At 37.2% G+C, this 20,013-nt stretch overlaps 1 protein-coding gene across 1 annotated transcript in view; it reads right to left on the reverse strand.

Annotated features, from left to right (window-relative positions):
- The window catches only part of GABRB1 (gamma-aminobutyric acid type A receptor subunit beta1), a gene marked incomplete at both ends in the record, with an annotated part of 422,118 nt that overhangs the window by 69,644 nt on the left and 332,461 nt on the right, over nt 1–20,013 (reverse strand). Inside the window, one exon of the mRNA XM_080697393.1 lies at nt 19,710–19,792. Within this exon, the coding sequence (XP_080553519.1) occupies nt 19,710–19,792 (83 nt within the window). The remainder of the gene's footprint in view (nt 1–19,709; nt 19,793–20,013) is intronic.

The raw sequence follows: 20,013 nt of genomic DNA on the forward strand, positions 1-20,013 counted from the left end.
CGATGCCACCTTTAACTCTGTATGTGGGCACCTTTGTTCACCCTGGACTGTGATATCCTGCCATCATTGTTCTGCTTTGGTATATAAACTGGACAGGGACTGCACACTGTGTGGACACATGGAAAAGTGGGAAAGCCCTGAGGAAGTCCTTTTCAGAAGACCCTTGTGGAGCACTGCTGTACTCAGCCAGCAGCCACTGGGTATGAGGCCTGGGCCTCCTATTTCAGCCTGCTGCAGCTGAAAAAAGGCATGGCTCACCCCTCCTTGACGCCTCACTTCTGCTGACTTACAGAATCAAACCTGCAACTTCCCAGCCTTGGTTGGTTGCATAACAATTAACTAGATAATCTATAGTCCTTCTTTGTGTTCTAGATTTTTCACTAATGAAAAAATTAATTTATTGATACTTACTTTGTGAGAGTAAAACAATGTGTTATAGGAATGTCATAGATGATTTCGATAATTTTCTAAGACCATGACCACTGATATGGAACCTAAATAAGGTAGGAAGAACATATATCTAATGTCTCAGTGGGTTTTAGATTGCTTTTACGGTTGAGCCAATTTTGCAAAGTTAGTCATTAAAATGGGCTAAAGCACTTCTCCTCCTCCTCCTCCTACTCCTTCTCCTCCTCCTCCTTCTTCCTCTTCTTCTAATTATTATTATTATTATTATTATTATTAGTGTGTGGTGCTAGGGATTGAACCCAGGCACATTCTACTTCTTTTGAAACAGGTTCTCACTAGGTTGTGGAGGGCCTCATTAAGTAGCTGAGGCTGGCCGCGAACCTGGATCCTCCTGTTTCATCCTCCCAAGTACTGGGGTTACAAGGATGTGCCACCAGGTGTGGCTAATATTACTTTTTAAAAGAATTTTATTGGTGTATTGTGTCATACATATTAATGGTGTATAAGATAGTAGAGGCATACACGCACACATCACTCATTTAGCCCCTCCCCAATTCCCACCTTGTTCCCGCCCCCTTCCCTCCTTCTCATGTTTGGCTCAGTGATTGACTCTGATATGTCTGTGAATGTACATCATGTACAATAAGGGATTTCCTTCTTCCTCCTTCTCATCACTCCAGTTAAGTCTCCTTATTTGCTCATCTATGGTTTGTCCTCTTTCATCTAGAGTCCCTCCTATTGCCTGTTTTCTCACTAACTTCTGAATATTAGGGAGAGCATTCAACTTTTAACTTTTTTGTGACTAACTATTCTCTTAGTAAAATTCCATTGTGTACATGTCCCATAGTTTTGTAATTCATTCATCTGCTGATGGACATCTTGGATGGCTCCATAGTTTGGCAACTGTGAGTTGTGTTAATATCCTTTATGTTCTTTATATGTGTAGGTGATCTGACAGCTTATATGTTTTTTTCCAAAAATGTAAATCAAGAACCAAGCCACATCAAGATGTAGGCACCACAGGGCTTGGTGTATAGTTGTTTGCTTCTATGCACATGAAACGATATTGAATATTTCTTGGATGCTTGAAATAGAAGTTGGGCGAATAACAAAGTATCCTCCTTGGTTGAGTGGCTTTTGCCTGTGCTATGCCAGTCAAATCATTAATCACCAGATTGTGCTTAAGTAAATGCATAAACAATGCAACTGGAATTCTGATATCATTTTGATACATTATCTTAGATTTCTTGCTATAAATTTAGCAACACTAACCTACCATATGAGAGGAAATGGGGATAATTTTCTCAGATTTTCTTCCCCAAGTTTGAGTTTGACAAACAGAGTCTATGTTTCTTAGGACAGTCTGACTGATTGGTTTTCCAGGAAATTCATGTGTTGAAATCCTACCTCCAAAGGTGATGGTATTAGAAAGTGTGGCCCTGGGGATTAGGTGCTACAGACTAAAACTGCTGAGGTTGGTTTCTCTGACCTCTGCTTACCAGCATACCCAGGCTTTGTGTAGATTCTTAGTTCTCTTATTAAATCTTTAGGAATGAAACCACTAGATGATGCAACAGTACTACTCCTCAGTATCTTTCCAAAATTTACACTCAGAATATTATAGTGACACATGTATATTCATGTTTCTAGCAGCACAATTCACGAGTCAATTTGTAAAATCAACCCTGGAGTCAGTCAACAGATAAATGGACAGAGAAAATATGGGTATATATACACACATTTGAAGTCTACACAGCTATTCAACAGGGTAAATTTTCCAATAATAGAAAGATCAGATTTTTTATTTATATAGTCCATAAGGTAGTCTGGACTCAGCCACTCCCTAATCCTATATATATGACACCTTTATTTTTAACTACTCTTGGGATTATAGACTCCATCAACATGAAGGGACTAGTGATGACTCCCTTGATTTTCATATAGGTAGTTCTGGGTCTCAAATGACAGTGTATAAAAGCATTTCATAGACTGTGAGGCACCGCCTAATGACTGGGAGACATTCTGAGAAATGCATGGTTATGCTTACTATGTGGGCTGAGATCCATGGGACAACAACAGGGATTTTGTTACTCCAGTATTATACATCTTTCAAATTGGTTGAGTTTCATTCAGACCACACAAAAAAGAAGTGTCAGCTATTTTTCATGTAGAAGTCACTGCTGCAACTGGATTTTATCTTGAGAAAACTGGGGAAAGGACACATCATTAATAATCAGAGAGATGCAGATCAAAACTACCCTGAGATTTCACCTAACTCCAACTAGAATGGCAATCATTCAAAACACAAACAACAACAGATGCTGGCAAGGATGTGGAGAAGTGGGAACTCTAATACATAGTTGGTGGGATTGCAAATTAGTGCAACCACTTTGGAAAACAGTATGGAGGATCCTCAGAAGAATGGGAATAAACTTACCATATGATCCAGCAATACCACTTCTGGGTATCTACCCAAAAGAAATGAAACCAAACTACCAAACTAATGCATATGGATCTATGTGTATCATAGCTGCACAATTCACCATAGCCAAACTATAGAACCAGCCAAGATGTCCATCAAAAGATGAATGGATTACAAAACTGTGGGATATGTATACAAGGACACATTATATATAACCCTCAAAGTCATGGAGTTGACTTTTAATTCTACATATTCACAGGCAGTGACATTACTCTGAAGCTACTGAATGAACATGGTTAGAAGTTTCTGTGGTTTAATTAATGCAGGCCCTCTTTATTCATTGCACTGAGGGAACACTGGAATGTGGAATGGAGTAAGGGAAGACAGGAGCCAGGAATAAAGACTCATGACTTACTAGCACTGAACAGATCTTTCAACTGCTTGGCTCCTGTGTTTCATGTCTGTAAAGTGTGCAGACACACTGGCTTCTCTCTCCTTCAGTAGTATTGACTTACTGGCTTTTTTTTTTAGCACAATAGAACACATTTTATTTATGTAATGGTGAAATATTATTATTAAAATATAGCTATTCTTCTCCAATAGTATCAAATGGGGAAACCTCTTTAAATTGCTATAGAAGCCAGGCGTGGTGGCGCATGCTTGTATAATCCCTGTGCTTGGGAGGCTGAGACAGGAAGATCCCGCAGGTTTGAAGCCAGCCTTAGCTGGTTTAAGAGACCTTGTTTCCAAATAAAATATAAAATAGGTCTAGGAGTGTAGCATGGAGGTAGAAGGCCCCTGTGTTCCATCCCCACTACCACAAATAAATGAATGAATGAATGAATGAATGAATGAATAAATAAATTGCTATTGAAGTATGACCCACTAGTTATATTAATTTCCATCATTAAGAAAACAGAAAGTGAATCAAATATTAAAAGCAAAAATTTCTTTACTCCTAAATTAAGTTACTTACATGAACTTTTTAAAATCAGGAGCACACATACACACATATATGCACATAAACACACATCCATCCATCCATCTATCTATCTATCCTCTAATATTAGTGTTACAAATGAGAAATGGGACCTCTGGAAAGTAAGTTTCTAATTCATTTCCACCACTTAGTAGTTATGCTACTTAGGTAGGCTCAGAGTTCTCCTTTCTGAAGTTGTAAATGCCAATGCCTTCAAATGCCCTATCTAAAATAGTGTGTGTGTGCACCTGCCCATACTCACATACCACGTTCACCTTTCCATCCTTCCACCCAGCTTTTCTTTGTCACTCCTACATTACATTATATATCAATGACTATTTTATTTTGTATCCCCTTACTATTCTGAGATACATTAGTACATGGGCCTTTTTCCTATAAAATTTCATGACATATAATTTCAGGAACTTTATGAATGTCTGAGTTATTAATAAAAATATAAACAATAATATTAATAATAGTACTTAATAATTAACATGTGATTTTTGGATTTTCTACTTGATTCCAGAAACTGTTTGAACTAGTAAACTCACAAGCAGATATTTTTTTAAAAATAGGCCCAAGAATGTGTATCCCCATCCTCAGTACTATGTTCCTCTTTTAAGAAAACGGAAGATTGATTTACAGTTGTGCAGGAACCACAATTTTTAAGTACAACAAATAATGGAGATTTTCTTCCTGGAAATTAGGAAGAGGAACCATGGGACAAGTTCTTTCCCACATCGTTTCCTTATCTATAAGGAGGCTGAGCAAACATCAGCATGATACTTCATGGAACACATAAAAACGCATTGAAATTAGTCTGTTGGCTCAGAGATATACTGGAACCAATTGCTCTGTTTAAGCTGCCAATGACATGGAGAGAAATATGTCCCCAAGGCTTTTCAAGTGATCAAAGTTAACCTGAAAGGCACTGAGTCAATGGTGTGTGAGTCTGACAAAAAATGCACAGGAATTTAATGTTGAGTAAAGTATCAAGTTTTAACAGAATATTCTCTAGTTGCTGGTCAGTGACCTCACTTATAATTGTCTGGACTTTTTGAGGATGGCATTGGTGCATCTATAAAAATGACACTTTAGGAGGCCGGGCTTGGTGGCACATGTTTGTAATCCCCGCGCTTGGGAGTTGGAGACAGGAGGATCGCACAGGTTGGAAGCCAGCCTCGCTGGCTTAAGAGACCCTGTTTCCAAATAAAAAGTATAAAATAGGTCTGGGAGTGTAGCCCGGAAGTAGAAGGGCTTCCAGGAACCCCAGTACCACCACCACCAAAAAAAAAAAAAAAAAAAAATGACACTTTAGAAACATAGCCTTTGGGAGAGTAGGATGTAGTCATCTTGTCATCTTAGAAGTGCTGACAATGTTGTGAATGGCATGTGCACAATAAATACTTGCTCGATTAGAGAACTGGAAACCTGTGGGAATTGAGAAATAGACCCCTGCAAGATGGAACCAGGCAAGGAGTTGCTAACTCGCTGTCATCAGGAGGCTCAGGAGCAGAACAAAAGAGGGCTCTGATTGGTTGGTGCTGTACAGAAAAATCAGATTTTAAGGTAAAATTCAATAGATAGGGGAGAAAATGGTTAGGATTGAAAAGGAGGGAGTGATGGCAATAATGACAGCAGTAGTGGTAACAGAGTGATGACAAGCCTGACAGAGCTGAAGAGAAGGAGCACTCACAACTGATGCGGAGGTTGGAGCACCTCAGCATCACAAGGGAGCCCACAGCTGACTGCTGTGTGCCTCAAAGCCACATTCATGGCCACCATTTACCGAGGGCTACAAAGGCACGAAAGCACTGTGCCAGGCTCTCTACATGCTATCGTAATTGGATCCCAGATGAGCATGAAGTGTATCTATCTTCTATTTTATCTCCATCTCTTCACCCTGCAGGATCCCCAAGCCCTCCTCTCTGTCCAGTGGAGCACATGAGCCTCACTTGCGTTTTCTAAGACCTAGCTCTTCCTTACAAACACAGCTTACTTAAGGACCTCACAAGAACTAGCTACTTTTTCTCACACACTCTGTTATTAAGCCCAGGAGTTGCTTCAAGTAACATGTATGTTATTCCTTACAGATTATTCTCCCTTCTCCATTAAAAATAAAACAAACAGCCAGGCGTGGTGGCGCACACATGTAATCCCCACGCTTGGGAGGTGGAGACAGGAGGATTGCGCAGGTTCGAAGCCAGCCGTGCTGGCTTAAGAGACCCTGTTTCCAAAAATAAAAAGTATAAAATAGGCCTGGGAGTATAGCCCAGAGGTAGAAGGGCTTCCAGGAAGCCCAGTACCACCAAAAAAATAAAAAATAATAAAAAATTTTAAAAAAGAGGAGGAGACAGATCAGTTTTAAAGCCAGCCTCATTGACAACTAGAGAGCCTCTCAGCAACATAGTGAGACCCTGTTTCAAATAAGATATAAAATTGAACTAGGGTTAGAGTTTTGAGGTAAAATGCATAAATGAATCTGGGTTCAATCAATACACAGTATCAAAAAAAGAAAAGAAAAGCACTCTAAACCTAAATTTCTGAAACAAAGTCTTTACTAAAATGTTGCTGAAGGTCTCACTAATTTGTTGAGGCTGGCTTCGAACCTGTGATTCTCCTTTCTCAGCTTTCCAAGTACTCGGATTACAAATGTGTACCACATGCCCAGCATCTTTTATAAAAAATATATATATATTTTTACTTCTTCACTGCGATTCTACATCATAATATGGTTCAGAGCGATAAGAACATAAGCACACATCGCCTGTTGTGCTTCCCTCTGGTTTTCCCCCCTCACCTCTTCTGAACATGTTATTGAGATGGGTGTTGATTTCATATATGTACATAGCATTATTTAAACTGTTTTCTTCATTCGTCTCTCCACACACACCTCCTCCATCACTTCGCTGGAGTCCTTTATCGGAGTCCCTTTTGCTACTCAGTTTCTCTCTAGTTTCCACATGTGAGATAAAAACAATTGTTCACTTTGAGAGTGGCTGACCTCACTTAACATAACATTCTCTAGTTCCATTCATTTTCCCACACGTGGCATATTTGTTCTTTATGGCTGAGTAGAATGCCACTGTGTGTATACGTCACACTTTCTTCATCCCTTCATCTGTTGACCAATCGACTCCAGGGTTGTTCCATAATTTGGCTATTGTGGACTGTGCTGCTAGAATTAGGTATATATGTGTTATTGCTATTGATGCCTGTAAATCCAAGGAAAATTCTTCTCCTTAAAAACATATTTGGTTTCTATTTCACTTTCACACTCCTGTCTTCTTTATAAAACAGTGTTTACTAGATTATTTTTTCTGTATACCAGGCTTTGCATTCCTTGATCTCTGCTATGATCATATCCTCCATTTTACCTCAATGCTTACTCCCATTTCTAGATTTTGTTATGACAAATAAATCACTTCCATAAATATAAATTTATACAACTTATTCTTTAACTTCTACTTTCTATCTAATTATCTCTAGTATGCTGACTCCAATAATCATTTATCCTATCATCCTATCAGAGACTATGGCTTATTCTTTGGATCACTTTTTTTTTTTTTTTTTTTTTTGGTGGTACTGGGGTTCCTGGAAACCCTTATACCTCCGGGCTACACTCCCAGACCTATTTTATTTTATACTTTTATTTGGAAACAGGGTCTCTTAAGCCAGCAAGGCTGGCTTCGAACCAGCGCGATTTTCTTGTCTCCGCCTCCCAAGCGCGGGGATTACAAGTGTGCGTCACCGCACCCGGCACTTTGGATCACTTTTAAACTCTATTTTACCCCTTCAAAACTGTTTCTTAGACTAGCTTAAATTTCATAGGTGTTCATTATATGTACACTCTTTTATAAATTCTCACCTCCTTTCCCTTTTTTAAACTCCATACAACTTAGGACAAAATTTCAGCTTTATTAGGATCATAAATATGGGTCAGAAAACTGAAAATTTAGCAGAATTAGGTTAAATTTTTAAAATTATGCTCTTAGATTAAAGATTTGAAGGAAATAATCAGGAATACAGCAAGGAAAGTACCATTTTTCCCTTCTTGGATTGGGTGGGGAGAGACTTCCAAGTGCATCCAATCTAAAAATAAAAGGATAATGATAATAAAATACCTATCCGCTGAAAGAACAAGGCACTGTTTTGGCATTAACATGGTATGTAAAAATTCAAAGAAGAAGAAACAACTTTGGCAGCAACAGTATGTGTCAAAACACTTGGATCTCAATAACTGGATAGTGAGTGAAGGCACATGCCCACTGAGAACCCAGCCCTGTAGGCTGGATGCGGAAGGTGACAGGATCTGGATGACATTTGAGATATTGAAGCTGAGAGTTCCTGAGAAAGCTCTAACCAGTCTCTAGTGAGATTAGGTTATTTAAAATGAGAATGATGCCAGGAAAACATTGCTATCCTGTGATGTGAAAATATGCCTAATCAACCAGGGGTAGGCTTCCCCCCTTGACCCATTAATTATATATAAAGGTTCCTTCATTCCCTGCCCAGGAGACACTTCAAAAAGTAAATCTTGAGGTTACAATGAGGATCAGAGTACAAATCCCTGGCATATGCTTTTGCATCATATGAAGGAAGAGTTCTAGCACATCATGAGAAATGTTTACAGTTAACGATTCTGAATCATCAAAAAAGGGTAAATCATTTTCAGAATTCTCTATTGAGAAAGATTCGCATCAAGAATGGTTAAAATAAAGTCTGAAAAATCTGTGTTCTTCAGAATGATTCATTGAATCCCAGGCTACAAAGAAAATATTTACCCAAATATTATTTTTAACTTGGTCTTAAGAATACTAATCGCATGGCACATTTCTGGGAATTCTCCATCGATGAAAAAGTCAGCCACAAATGTTACACATCCAAGGTACTTGCCCAAATCTGAGTTGATCATATTTTAGTGTTGGGGAGTTATTCAGGTCACCTGAAAATGACTTTTCTGTTTCAGTTCATTTAAAACTCAAATTATCTTGAATTGAATGCTGAGCAACCAGTGTGACTGAGGCTTCTAGCTAATTATTTAAACCTCAGTAGGGAGCAAAAAGTCCGGGAAAGTAGTATAAGGAGCACAGGTGAGAGCTGGAAGCTTGCCCCAGATCCTTACACCTCACATTGTGATCTATGGATCACAAGCATCAGCACCACCTGGAATGTATTCAAAATGCAGACACCCAGGCCCCCACTTAGGCTCACCAAACTAGAATCTGCTTTTTTTAAAAAAATGTATTTTATTGGTGCATTGTAATCATACTTCATGATGAAATTCAGAAAGGTCAAATATTTTCCCTCGTATGTGGAAGCTAGGGAGGAAATTGGGACATCAGAGGGAGTCCAGGCAAAGGAGGAGAAGCCTTAGTGGAGGGAACCTACGGTCAGGAGGCAGGAGGGAGGAGGAAGACTTGAAGAGGGGAGCACTTAAGTGGACATGGTGCACATGCACACGTATTTATCAATATCATTTGATAGGCATTCCGTGCCAATCACACTGTTAAGCATGGGAAGGTAGGGAGAGGAGGGGATGAGTGGGAACGGGGAGGGCTCACTGAGTCTGCATTTGAACAGACTTCTCTGTATGTAACATTTGACAAGTACTGAGCAGAGCTATTGGGCAAATGATGGGTTTTTGCTCTGGGAATTCTGAGAACAGGCAACTCTTGGTTCCACCCAGTAATTTTTTTTTTCTTTTGCCCTTATTACAGATCCATATAATACAAGTACTGAGAATACAATCAAGTTGGAATCAGTGAGAGTATCTAGTGGAAGATCAATGAGGAATCCACAGTCAAATGAGCACAGTGGATACCTACAGGGCAGGGTGTATGTGTGGGGAGGGGTATGGGAGGATTAACACAGAAGTTGTTTTTGTACTATTTTTTTATGGCTGAAAGAAATAGACCATAGACCATGCTTATTTTTAGTTTGAGACGTCATTCTTGTAGAGACTATTGTGGCATATTCATTCTTTAACTAGCTTTTTTTTTTTTTTTTTTTACATGATAAAGAATGTTTCTAAAGTGGCTACTGCAAACTCCTTTATCTCCTGAATAGGTGATTTCCCTTCCCACAGCATCATTATACAAACTAATGTCTCATTGATCATGACAATATTAAAATCTCATAAATATTTTTTATAAATATTCTCTTAAAAGAGAATAACATCCTGAAGCAACTTGACTTCTTATGGCATGGACTAAATATCTGGTTGAAGCACAGAATCCAGTGTGTGGTAGGGTCCATTGGTTCCTATTTCAAGGCTTGTACTTTTGAAGAAAGGAAACATGGAGGCTTCTGTTAGAGGGGATAAAATAAAGAGGAGTTTAAAATTATTCCTTTGATCATTTCAGTGATTTCTGTCTTTGAAACTCATGCTATTTTCTGTTCTTTATTCTCTCATTTCTGTGTTTCCATTTTACTTCCCCATTTAGGGAACTAGATCTATTAGAAGAGGAGGTTAAAAAAGAGAAGAGCCAAAAAGAAAAAAAAATCAAAGCATAGTAGCCTTAAAGCAGTGACTTTCAAACTTGGCTGCTTATTGAAATTACCTGGGGAGCAAAAAATGCTCATGTCAGAACCCACCTTTCATAAATTCTGATGTTATTAGTCTTTAGTGGGATGCTAGCCTCAATATATTTTTAAAACTCTATCTTAACATCTTTGATCTTAAGGCTAAGAATAAAACAATCTGACTGTGGAAATTGACACCCAAGTGAAATTAAGTATATTGTCTCATGATTTTTGTGTAGATATGGTTAACCAAACAACAAACCAAGACTTCTTATAGAAACATATCCATTTCCAAGGTTATAGATATCCATACATCATAGGTAAGAGTAGTGAATAAGCTTTGAAATTATAGTACCATTACAGTGGTCAGGATCATGACTATTTCGATTTAGGGAATAATATCTGTGGCCATGTAGAAGAGAAAGTATTTTTGATTGTTGCGTGATATGTTGCACTTATAGAAGGATACAGTAAAATATTGACCATTCTTAAAATATATCAATATTCAGTTTATCTAACTGGAATGCCAGGAAATACACTCATTTAAGTTCTGAACTGGAGTGGGTTCAGTAGAAGGATCAATTAAATTTTGCTTTGTTTTCAAGTGTCTGCTTCCTGCCCAGGTACAGTACACCTAAAAACCGCCCAACTACTTTGCAATGGGGAAGCTTGAGAAAAATTATCATGAGCACAGTAGAAAGAAGTTGTTTTTAAAGAAGCTCTAAAACAAGGGCTGTCTTCGACTTACAAATCATATTACCTCAGTTCAAATCTCATTTGAAATACTACCATTTTGCAACTTGAGGCAAGGTACTATTTTGATGTGTTAGCTTTCTTCTTGTAAGGAGAATTCAATGGGAAATCATTGTAAAGTATCTGCCCTAAGCCTGGCACTTTAGAAATAACTACTCTTATTATTAAGTTTTGATCCCAAATGAATCAAAGCCCTCAGTTTAACAAGAGCATCCAATTCCTGGAGATCCGAGTTTCACAATAGGATGCATCTTTAAGTTTTAGTCCAATCCCTAAAACTTCTAGATTAAAAACAAATATGAGCCTTATTTTAGAGTTCCACTTATAAAGCTAGTAGAAAAATTATTTTGTATTCTAGTATCAAGAACAGAAGAAACTTCCAGAAATTTAAATCTGTAAATCTAAGATAGCTGTACCAATCTAACAATGTCTTTTCTATGCATGGAAGACAAACTGTAGGGTATAAGTGAATAACTATAAGTCTAATTTTATAGTCAAATTGATTGCAAACCTGATTTTCATAAAATAACTCTATTCTATCACTGGCTCTTATTTTATAACTTATAAAAGATCAGAGACTTTGTAGAGAAAGTACTTTTTCACAGTTTCAAAAAAACAGGCTGGAAAAAGGAATAAATTAATTCGGAAAACATTCCTTTCCTCCCTACACCCACCCCTCTGCTCATCAAAAAAGCTACAGGCACTAAAATTCATTAACATTTCTATGAACATAAATTTGAAATATTCATTTTCATTAAGTAGTCTACTGAATATGGCAAAATCAAATTTATCTAAGGAGATATCCAATGCTGCTAATTTCCTTGACAATGGGGACATAAAGCAAGGGAAGTCATGAATCATTCATGAACTTCAATTTACTTCTGTTATTTTTGGTGTTTAGCAACCATGAATAGAAAGTGTTCAGCATGTTGTAGATGCTATTTTTAAATTATTTCAAATCAGAATTAATGATTTGGCAGGCAGCAATAAAGTAAGAATGGTTCAAAGGCTTTTGCTTATAATTGTCCCATATTTCATATTTTCTTGTGAGGATTTATATGTTCATGTATTCATAACTTTTTTCTATATTTGGCTTTCCTTTATGAATCAGAATCACTTTAGAAGCAATATTTCAGGAAAGCATATAAAGTAATTTACTGATGATAAACTTAAATTGAATTTAAGAGTTCTAGATTTGGGGACCAAAAAGACCTTGAAGGTTATAAAATTAAACTGGCCTCTCACTAAGAAATGTTTTTTATATTATTACTAGTAAGTGGTCATTGCCAATCAATTGGAGTGTCTCATGGGAAGGGAAAAACCAATCTTCCTTCCTTTCTTTCAGTTGAACCCAGAGGCATTTTTTCTTTTAGCTACATACCCAGCCCTTTTTATTTTTCATTTTGAAACTGAGTCTTCCTAGGCCCCTAAGAGTCTCACAACTTGCTGCTCTCAAATCTACCTTCTATCTCAGCTCCTTGAGTACTAGGATTACAGGTGTGGGTGTGTACCACCATACCCAGCAGGAAATTATGTTTTGAGCAGGGACTGTGTAAGTGGGCAATGCTACTCATATTTCTCTTAAATTCTTTCTTTTTTTTTTGTGGTACTGGGGATGGAACCCACAGGCATTCTTCCTTCGAGCTACACCCCTGGCTCTACTTTATTCTTTATTTTGAAATAGGGTCTCACTAAGTTGCAAAGGGCCTCACTAAGTAGCTGAGGCTGTCCGCAAACCACAATCTGCCTCTCTCAGCCTCGCAAATGCTGGGATTATAAGTGTGCACCACCATGCCCAGCTTATTTCTCTTAAATTCTAAACCTACCTTCTTAAAACTTCTGCCCACTGCCCGTTTGGTTGCTGTTGTATCACCAGCACTTGCTGGCACCGATGTGGTCACCACTTAAGGCATGCTTGTTGAATTGAATAGAATGTGTTCACATCTAACACTATGGGCCAGGAGGTGCCCCAGATATTTGGCCAGAAAATTTCCTGGGTGTTCCTGTGAGGTTATTTTGGATGAGATTAACATTTAAATTGTTAGAATGAATAAAACAGATTGGCTCCCCAACTCAGTTGGCCTTACCAAACTAGTTGAAAGTTTGAGTAGAATAAAAAGCATCACCATTTCTCAAGTAGGGGAGAAACCCTCCTTCCTTCCTTTCTTTAAACTAAAACATCAACTTTGTTTCTACCTTTGAATTTCAAATTGAAACACTGGCTCTTTCCAGGACTTGAGTTTGCTGGACTTTGCAGCAGAACTACAATATTAACTCTCCTGGTCTCCTGATTCTTAGGCCTTTGGACTGAGACTGGAACTACACCACTGGCTTCCCAGCTTGCTGAGCTGTTCTGCAGATTTGGGGCTCAACAAGTCTCCATGATTATATGAGCCAGTTCCGTAAATCATTTCTCTCTCTCTTTCTCTCTCTCTCTCTCTCTCTCTCTCTCTCTCTCTCTCTCTCTCTCTCTCTCTCTCATTAGATTTATACCTTGATTAATGCATCATATAACTTGGAATAAAAGGCTTCTCTTCTAAGTGATAGTGTTTAAAATATTTAAAATGGCTATTATGGCTCCTAATTTTTCCTTTCTCAATTATCATAGTCTTATCCCTCTACATGAAATTATCTTAGACCTTAAGAATTGAATATGATTCTCCAGATGTGGCTACACAAGGCCATATTTGTATATGCCTCCCTTTGCCTCATGTCTGAAATTATTTTTATATTATTTCCAGGTGTTACTATAACACATTACATAAATAAAATTTATCATCTCAATTCTACAAACTTTACATTTTCTTAGAAAATTTTCCATCATTAGGTGAAATCATTTTATTAGATAGATACATTTTTAACCATCTACTATTCTTGTGGAAAATAAACAATTTTTACTGGAAATAATCAAATGTGACGATTGCTTAAAATTTTGATTAGCTTGGCATAGTGGTATGCTTGTAATCCCAGCATTTGGAAGGCTGAGACCAGAGGACTGTGGTTCGCAGACAGCCTCAGCTACTTAGTGAGGCACTCTGCAACTTAGTGAGAGCCTGTTTCAAAATAGAAAAAAAGAAGGGCAGGGGGTGTAGCTCAGAGGTTGAATGCCCCTGGGTTTCAACCCCACACCCACACACACACACACAATTCTGTATAATGTTGACACTACCAAAACATGTGAATTAACAAAACAACAACATTTTAAGATTAATAGAGTTAGGTGGTTCATTAAATTATTTATTTATTTTTTGTGGTACTGGGGGTGGAATCCAGGGGCCTTCTACCTCCAGGTTACACCCCTATTTTATATTTTATTTGGAAAATGGGTCTCACTAAGTTGTTGAGAGCCTCACCAAGTAGCTGAGGCTGGCTTCAAACCTGAGCGATCTTCCTGTGTAAGACTCCCAAGTGCTGGGATAACAAGCGTGGGCCACCACGCTCGGTTGGTTCATTAAATTTAATACATTAGACAATGCTTATAAAAGTTTCCAAGTTATTTGTTTCAATGAGAAACCAGTAGAAAAATAGCTAGGTTTCACTAAATTTTACCTCTGACAACATGGCTGAGGTGTAGTAGGAAGGAGGCACTTAGTTAATGGCTTATGCTGAGGCCAAAGCAATCAATGTTTCACGATGTTTATCAGCCCACTGAAATTTCTAAAGTAATTAAAATGCTAGGTTTTCCTTTATCTGGCACTTGGCTGACACATTTACAATCTGAATTTTTGAAAAAGTTTTAAAACATGAACATGAAATTGTACAAATGAAAGAGTATTTTATTGTAAGTAAAAAACATATATGTGCTTTAAATCTTAACTGAAAAGTTAAAACTATGCTTATCTTCTAAAATTCAAAAGATTGGAAGAGTTCGCAGCTAAGAAATTTAGCTAGCATACATTCATGTCACAAATATTTATTATCATGTACTAGGCTAGATTTTAATTATTGGGTAGTGAACCAGAAAATAATCATTTCTCTTACAGAGTTCATAATCTACAGGGAGAAGGAACAATAAACATGGAGAAAACAAGTACCGCTAAGCGCTACATGAGTATCTTAGTCCACTTGGGTTGATATAACAAAACACCCAAACTGGGTGGCTTACACACAACAGAAATTTGTTTCCACAGTTTTATAGTCTGAGTCCAAGATCAAGGCACTGGCGTGACTTTCTGAGGAAATTTTAATGGAGGTGAAAGGTAGGGAGGCAGTATTATAGTAGGTTGAGAGGAATTTGAGGCCACAGGCAACATTATAAACCTTTCCTTCAAGTAATTTGGAGAAAAAAAAAGTATGGAGATTAAGAAAATGCTCAAGGAATTGTTGTAGGGATGGGCCAGAGGTATTTTTGAGAAAGGTTTTCAATTTGCTTACAGACTATGAAAAAGAGGAAGTTGCAAGACTGTAAATTTGATAGATTAGCCCGAGCGGTATGTACATTGAAAGAATTAATTTTGAGAGGACTCCTGAACACAGGGGCAGGGACAGCCCATAAAAAGAACTAAAATATAGAGATTAAATCACAATGGTAAATAAGGAAGTTTAGGAGATGGGTGAGAAGACAGAGATTTCAGATTTGGATTGGCTTCTACTTATTTTGAGAATAATGAGAGGTGAAAATAGGGTAAAAACTTTTCCTTAATTTGTGCTGCAAAAAAAACAGAAAAAGGAACCTGATTCTATGATAGTTAACCAAAAACCTTTCCATATCTCCATGATACTTCTGGCTATGAAACCTTCACATGATAGCTTTATTGATTTCAAATTTTAAATCTTCTTTAAATTCTTTGATTGATTTTTCTATATGCCATTAACTCATTTTATAGCATCCCGGGGCTATGACGCTGTTAATCTGCTCCAAGTTCAAGTAAATTTTCAATTTAACAAGCTTTTATAGCTCTTCCAGTTTTACTTGATTAGATGACATTAAAGATAAGCAAAACAGCTTTAATTTGTCTCAAAGGACTTAACCAAGGAAAACATTTCCCCAGCCTTGAATGGGAAGGGCATACAAAGTAGTAACATTTGTACTGCATGCAAAGTTTCCACTCCATTGGTCACAAAAGTATGATGGGCTCAATCATCCATCAGTGAAATGTCTGCTTTATTATTCTTACGTCCTGACGCTTGAGGCTCTCATTTGTAATCACTTTACAGCTCAGTTGTAGTCTTGAGACACTGACCATTCGAGGAAAACCATTTCAGAAAATGACATTTTTTATGAAGTGTTAAAATACATGAATAATCAATTAAGTATTTATTGATACTTGGAATTGAAACTATATTATATATTTAGGAAGAAATAAGAAACAATATTCAACTCCTATATTATTGACATATGTTACTTCACCACTTGAACTTATTACTCTTAAAAAATTTTTTTTTGGTACTGGGAATTGAACACAGTACTATTCTACTTCTGGGCTACACACCCAGCCCTATTTTATTTTGTATTTCAAACAAGACCTTGCTAAATTGCTGAGGGTCATCACTAAATTTCTAAGACTGGCCTTTAACCTGCCATTCTCCTGTCTCAGCCTCCCAAGTACTGGGATTACAGGAATGTGCCAGCACATCTGGCTTACTCTTAAGACTTATTCTTAATTCATTATTAAGAAGAAATAAAATTTTAAGTAAAATGTTAAAGGTGAACAACATTGTCATCTGAGACTTTTAAAAAGTGTGATATCAGTAGAATTAAGGCCTACTTGGCTTTCTACATCCCAGATCATCCTCTCTCTGCAGCTGCAATCATTTGACCCTTGACCTAAAAGCTAAATTCTTGTTGAATGTGGTGGCACGCACCTATAATCTCTGTACTTGGGAGGCTGAGATGGGAGGATCGTGGGTTAGAGGACAGCCTTAGCAACATAGCAAGACTCTAGCAACTAGCAAGCCCCTGTTTGCAAAACAAAAAATAAAAAAAGGGCTGGGTGTATAGCTCAGAGGTTCAATTCCCAGTCTCACCAAAAAGAAAAAAAAAAATTCTGTTTCAGTTTCTGAGATCTACTCTCACCTCTATAAAGATTACTTTTGGAAAACACAAACAAGCCTTGAGTGCATTCAGCATTCCCAGTCTAGCCCAGTGGTTATGATTCTGGTCACTGGTACCGTGTTCTCTTACTCACTTGCTGATTGCAGGATTCTACGATGGGAAATAAGCAAAACACTTGCATCTGAATCCCCAGTCTACCACTATGCTTGCCTTATCACCCTGGGCAAGTTATTTTATTTCTCAGAACCTCAGATCCATCTCTTGAATGTTGTTAGAATACTTTAGTCACAGGGTGTGATATGATGTCTAAAGTCCCTTTAGTTTGGCAAATAGAAGTCAGGTCCATGGTTTCTTGCCCTCCCTTCCAAGTTGCTACTTTGCTAGACTTATTCCACAAATTCTTACATAAATGAATTTTTGCTCTGATTTATAAAAGTATCTTTACAAATTAGAGTTCTCTGGCCTGCTGCTAGAACAACTTGATGATGGTTATCATCTGCTTGCGTTCTTACATTTTGGCTAATTTTGGAATACTTGTCACTATTAAGCTTATCCCTCTGTCTAGAGAATTTATTACAACTTACTGAATTACCTTAATGATTTTCATATGAATGGTGCACTATCTACTGTCTAACACCACATTTTATGGTTATTTTGGACTAGTTGGCTGTCTGGGTTTTTCCAATTTCCACTCCAAAAAAGTTATGTCTGATTCCTGCTTCATTTACAGATTTGCTTTTGGTCATATATAATATGATAAATGGACCTAAAAGTCATCTATTCTAATATGAAAAAATTTCCAACTTAACACAATCCACAATAGTAGGAGAAATAGTAGGAGAACTCAGTATGCATTATAAATAAAATATGAATTAGGAAAGAATGATGATAATTTCAAGTACTTGAAATTTATAACACAGAATAAATTCAAGTACTTGTCAAAATGTATTGCTCCTTTAAGTAAACAATGTAAGCCATAAAATGTTAGAATTTTAAGGAATAGATCCCAATGCTATCCAGAAGAAGTACAGATAAAAATATTAAAAAGTCAATGGAAGAGAAGTCAAAGGCAAAAGGCAAACCATATGTAAGAATATTTTATGAGTTACTCTTCTCTCTCCAGACCAGTGTTCAAAAGTAACAGTGAACTGTGATTCTGATTTGTTTATAAAGCATTTTTGCCATTAAAAAAACAACTAGGTTTATGGTTTGAATTCCGTAGTCTTTGGCATTTAAACCAAAAGTAATCATCGGTACTTTCATAGTTAACACTCTTCTATATTAACCAGCTTCTTTATTTAATGATCTTTGAAATTAGCTCATGAAGTTTCTTGTTTATTGCAGAAAAATCTTTATGTCTCTATTTAGGGTTAACATCTTTATTTCTATGTGTGTATATAATGAGACTAGAAAATTGATGTAATTTCTTAATAAGCATGTACTAAGGAAACATTTATTCTTCAATAATATGCTAGTCATTTTAATCTCCTAATTTTTCCTTCTGTCCTTGATGTTTAGACATAGAACGTATTTTAACGTATTTTAAATATACCATATGTTAATTTCTCACATTACACTACGTGATATAGGGATGGTCTGAATTATCTACTGGTCCTTTCTGCACCTCTCAAAACCAAGAAATGGTCTATTTCTGGTATTCACAATAATGGCCTCAGATGCCTACAGATTAATGTATGAGAAACAATAACAAAAGATAGTAGATCAGATTAAATCACAGTGATTAAAATATTCACAGTGTTGAGAATGCATTCAATGAAAAACAGCCGCAGAGGACAAAGGAAAATCTAGACCTAAAAAATATTAATACTTTGGCACAAGCTCAAACCCTACGAGGGATCATTTATCATCTTGTTCTTTTTCATGAGTAAAAACACATCATTCACACAGGACTCTACCATACTTTTTCTAAAAGGTAATTTATAATCATTTCATATTAAATGTTTCTCTCTCTTATTAATGCAGTTTGCAATTGGAAAGCTTTAGAAAAAAACTTTAAGAAGGAGAAAGCATGAGTTTATATATTTTTGGGCTAAAATAAGTGGGCTTTTAGCTGTGTATGATGGCGCATACTTCTAATCCCAGCATTCAGGAGGTTGAGACCCTGTTTGAAAAATAAAAAGACTGGCCAGGCGTGGTGGCGCACGCTTGTAATCCCCGCGCTTGGGAGGCAGAGACAGGAGGATCGCGCAGGTTCGAAGCCAGCCGCCCGCGCTGGCTTAGGAGACCCTGTTTCCAAATAAAAATGTAAAAATAGGTCTGGGAGTGTAGCCCGGAGGTAGAAGGGCTTCCAGGAACCCCAGTACCACAAAAAAAAAAAAAAAAAAAAAGAAGAAAGAAAAAGAAAAAGAAAGACTGAAAAATAGGGCTGGGGGTGTAGCTCAGAGGTACATTGCCCTTGGGTTTCATCTCCAGTACTGTAAAACGTAGCTTAATTGAAGTGAGCTTTGAACCACCAATGCAAGAGAAAATTTCATGGACTATAAGTCCCTTGAAAAATTGGCAAAAAAACTGCATCTAAAATTATTTGAATACCAATTAACTCAGTGAAAGGTTGAAATTAACTGGGACAAGCAAGCATTCCTTTTTCTCATTCCCTTGTAACTCACAGCTTTCAATCTCCAAGGTACAGTTTTGCTCATCCAGAGGATATCTCCGAAGATCCATCATACATGCAGCTGTGGTTGTGATCCTGTCAGAATGAGAGAGAAAGAAGACATCATAAAAGTGGCCGCATTTTGTTTACAGGCTTTACAATCCCAAGTCATGTTTTCCAGATGGAAGAAACAAGGCATAACAATGTTATGATATTACAGGAGATCCTATGAAGAATTAAACATAATCAAATTGGATAGTTTAGATGGAAAAGTGAAAGTGAATAATTTCCTAGAAGCACATAGCCTGATAAGACTG

The sequence above is a fragment of the Muscardinus avellanarius genome, assembly GCF_963383645.1.
Source record: "Muscardinus avellanarius genome assembly, chromosome: 6".
NCBI classification, from domain to species: Eukaryota; Metazoa; Chordata; class Mammalia; order Rodentia; family Gliridae; genus Muscardinus; species Muscardinus avellanarius.